At 29.6% G+C, this 3,237-nt stretch overlaps 1 protein-coding gene across 1 annotated transcript in view; it reads right to left on the bottom strand.

Annotated features, from left to right (window-relative positions):
• The window catches only part of LOC117179825 (annulin-like), a 14,707-nt gene that overhangs the window by 8,196 nt on the left and 3,274 nt on the right, over nt 1-3,237 (bottom strand). The window contains exon 3 of the mRNA XM_033371961.1: nt 2,229-2,535. Within this exon, the coding sequence (XP_033227852.1) occupies nt 2,229-2,535 (307 nt within the window). The remainder of the gene's footprint in view (nt 1-2,228; nt 2,536-3,237) is intronic.

Below are 3,237 nucleotides of genomic sequence, written 5' to 3'. Positions count from 1 at the left end.
AAACTGAATTAAAAAATTCTCATCATATCCCATTTATTGATCGTAGAATTCACAGCCTTTCCCATTTTTCTTGCTTTTCGCTTAAATTCGAACTGAATTAATTAAGCCCAACAAGAGAATCCAATGATTTTTGGATGAAATTTCATTCTTTTCGGTGTAAAATCTACAAAGTATTATATTTTTAATAATAATTCAACAATTTTGTCAGAAAGTCATCCTTTTTGGTTGGAAATTCAACTGTTTTTACCGAAAATTTAAATATTCGGTTACAAATGAACTTTTTTGTTGAAAATTTATAATTTTAGATTGAAAATTCTACAATTTAGTTAGAAATTATTCTTTTTTGAATGAGAATTCAACTCTTTTATTGAAAACGCGTCTTTCTTGTAAATATATAAAAGCGTTACATTTTTCGTTAGGTCCTAATCTTTTTTTGTGGAAAAGTCCTATTTGGGTAAAAATTGAACTAGTTTGTTAAAAATCTACAAACAAAATTGATCAGTTTCGTACACAATAAAACTAACTAGCTAAGAGTTAAAGTGCTTTATTTTTAAAAAAATTTTGTTTAGCGATTCATCACTTTTGCTGAAGATTCAACTTTTTGTCAGAAAATTAAACTATTTAGTTGAAATTTTACTTTCTTATTCAAAATTAATAATTTCAACTTAATAATTCAACAATTTGGTTGAATTATCATCTTTTTTTAGTAGCATCATTTTTGGTAATAAATGCAATTTTTTGGTTAAAAATTCAAGCTTTTTAGAGGAACTAGAAAAGGTACCTATTTTCTTATAAACTGGTCTTTTTGGCTTAAATATTCAACAATTTGATTAAATACTCTACCATTTTGTTGAAAAGTCCTCTTTTTTATTAATTACACTGTTTTTTTTTAATTAAAATCTTTTCATTAAAATATTAACTATTACATTTTTGCTGAGAATTTATATTTTTTGGTTGAAATTTTCACTACTTGCTCAAAAGTTGAACAACTTTGTTAAAATTTAATTTTTTGAATTTAAGATTCATCACTTTAGCTGAAATTTATCTTTTGTTTTAAATTCTACTATTTTCGTGGAAAATTCAACTGTTTTTTTTTTCTTTATTTTTTTCCTGAAAATTCAACTTACACATTTTTGGTTGTAATTCATATTTTTAGATTGAAATTTCAACTACAATTGATAAAAAAATAAAAGACTTTTTTCGAAATATTTTTTTTTTGTTCAATGTTCATCATTTTAGTTGAAAATTCACATTATTGGGTTGAAAATGTAACACTTTGGTTAAAAAAAACTTCTCTTTTTTGGTATAAATTTAATATTTTCTGGTTACAAATGTAACTGTTTAGTTATAATTTGACTTTTTTGTAGAAAATTCAACAAGTTCGTTGAAAAATCTACTATTTTCTGAAAGACCGTCTTTTTATGAGTTCAAATGTTTCTTATTTCAAATCAAAACCTTTTTTGGATATTATATCAAGAATTTCATTTTTACCTGAAAATTCATCTGTTTTGTTAATTTTCAACTACTTTAGTAAATCCCAGGTTCTTTAAGATTTATCATTTTAGAGCTGGGAACGGGCTCAGAAAAACTGCTTGCAGATTTCACAAAGAAGCTTTGAAGCTTCAATGAGGAATCAGTCCAAGCTAAGAAGACCCAGGTGCCTCGTTAAAGGAGAGTGGTTAGCCATTTGCAGGCACACGAATGGACCTGAAAATGTTACCAGCGGGGACCTACTTGGAGGTTCCACTCCATTTATCATCTTTTTGGTAGAAAATTAACCAAATTTCTTCAAAATGTTATAATTTCACTAGAAATATTAAAAATTTTAAGTATGTATAAAATACAAGAAGCTAGAATAATTTTATTTTAAAAAGATGAATTCCCTTATTATATTTAAATATAATGATAACAAAAATAATACAAAATATTTGAAGTTGGTATTATGAAAAAGAATTTTTCCTGAATGTCTTCTTTTCTAATTTCTTGAATTTCAATTTATCATTTCTGAAAAAAAATCGAAACCTGATAAAAAAATCGTAAAATTGGTTTAAAATTCTCGATTAAAGATTTTTTAGGAGATTTTTTAAATTTAAGTGGAAAAACTCTCGCTTTCAGTCACCCCGTTCTCGGCCCCCGTAATCAGTCCAATGCTATTTGAAGGCAATCCCTGACACTGGACTGAAAGCGAGAGTTTGGTGTATTTATAAAGTACTCTTTCCGTGTCCCACCTGAATTTTGATATCTGGTTTCCTGACTCTGAAATCATCCTGAGCAAAATATTCAAAATTGGTCTCATGAACTGTAGCAAGACAAGCAATATTAAAGGCAGATTGGTCCAATAATCTTGGTGAATATTCCTCCCATGAAACACTCAATCGAACATCCTCCACATCTCTGGGCTTGACTAATACTTCGGTATCCAATCTCTTCACATCACTACCTACTTTTCCTGTATAGGTAACAGTCTCCACTCTCAAAATTACAGTAACTCGATATTCCTCGACATGACTGAAATTCTTCATTCTCAATTCGACGCTAAAATAAAATTAAGCATAATTAATTCTAGAAACTAATCAGCAAGGACAATTTTTTTCAAACCGATGCCACTGAAGGTGCTTCAAACGACCCGGGGCTTAGCAACATCCATAATGCGTCTACAAAAATAAATTGATGTAAAAATGTTACCACATAATCTTATGGTAATTATTTCGGCTTGTGCAGAGAGCTTTCTCCGAAAAGTTTTCTTCTTCTTGTTCATTTATTAAAGTGATAACTTCTTATGACCCGGCGTGAACTCGACAAAAATAGGTAACAGTAACGCTTCCCCCTCCCTTCTCTCACACTCTCTTTCTTTCCATTCTTCGCTCTTACACTCACACTGAGACTCTGACAATATCAGCAGTCTATAGCGGCATGCGTTCGTATATATATATACCATTGTATAGCGGCATGCGCTATTCTTGGTTCGTACACATGCTGACTATTTCCCATACGGTCGCTTATAAATTTCAAACCTGTACTCTCAAATCGTCTAATCATTTCGAGTAATATTTAAACTATTTTTTATGTTCAAAGAATTCCAAGAAAAATCACTTCAATTTACATCATATGAAGTTATCACTTCTGCCGGGCGTGCTACGACGGCTCACTTGTTTTTCTTTTGCCACATTTTTGTTTATAATCAAAATTTAGGACCATACAAATGTTTCTTAGTGCTTCTCATTTCTTTTTCCCGAA

The sequence above is a fragment of the Belonocnema kinseyi genome, chromosome 9 (genome assembly GCF_010883055.1).
Source record: "Belonocnema kinseyi isolate 2016_QV_RU_SX_M_011 chromosome 9, B_treatae_v1, whole genome shotgun sequence".
Classification (NCBI taxonomy): Eukaryota; Metazoa; Arthropoda; class Insecta; order Hymenoptera; family Cynipidae; genus Belonocnema; species Belonocnema kinseyi.
The sequence above is the reverse complement of the archived record's forward strand: the minus strand, read 5'-3'. Positions and strand labels throughout refer to the sequence as shown.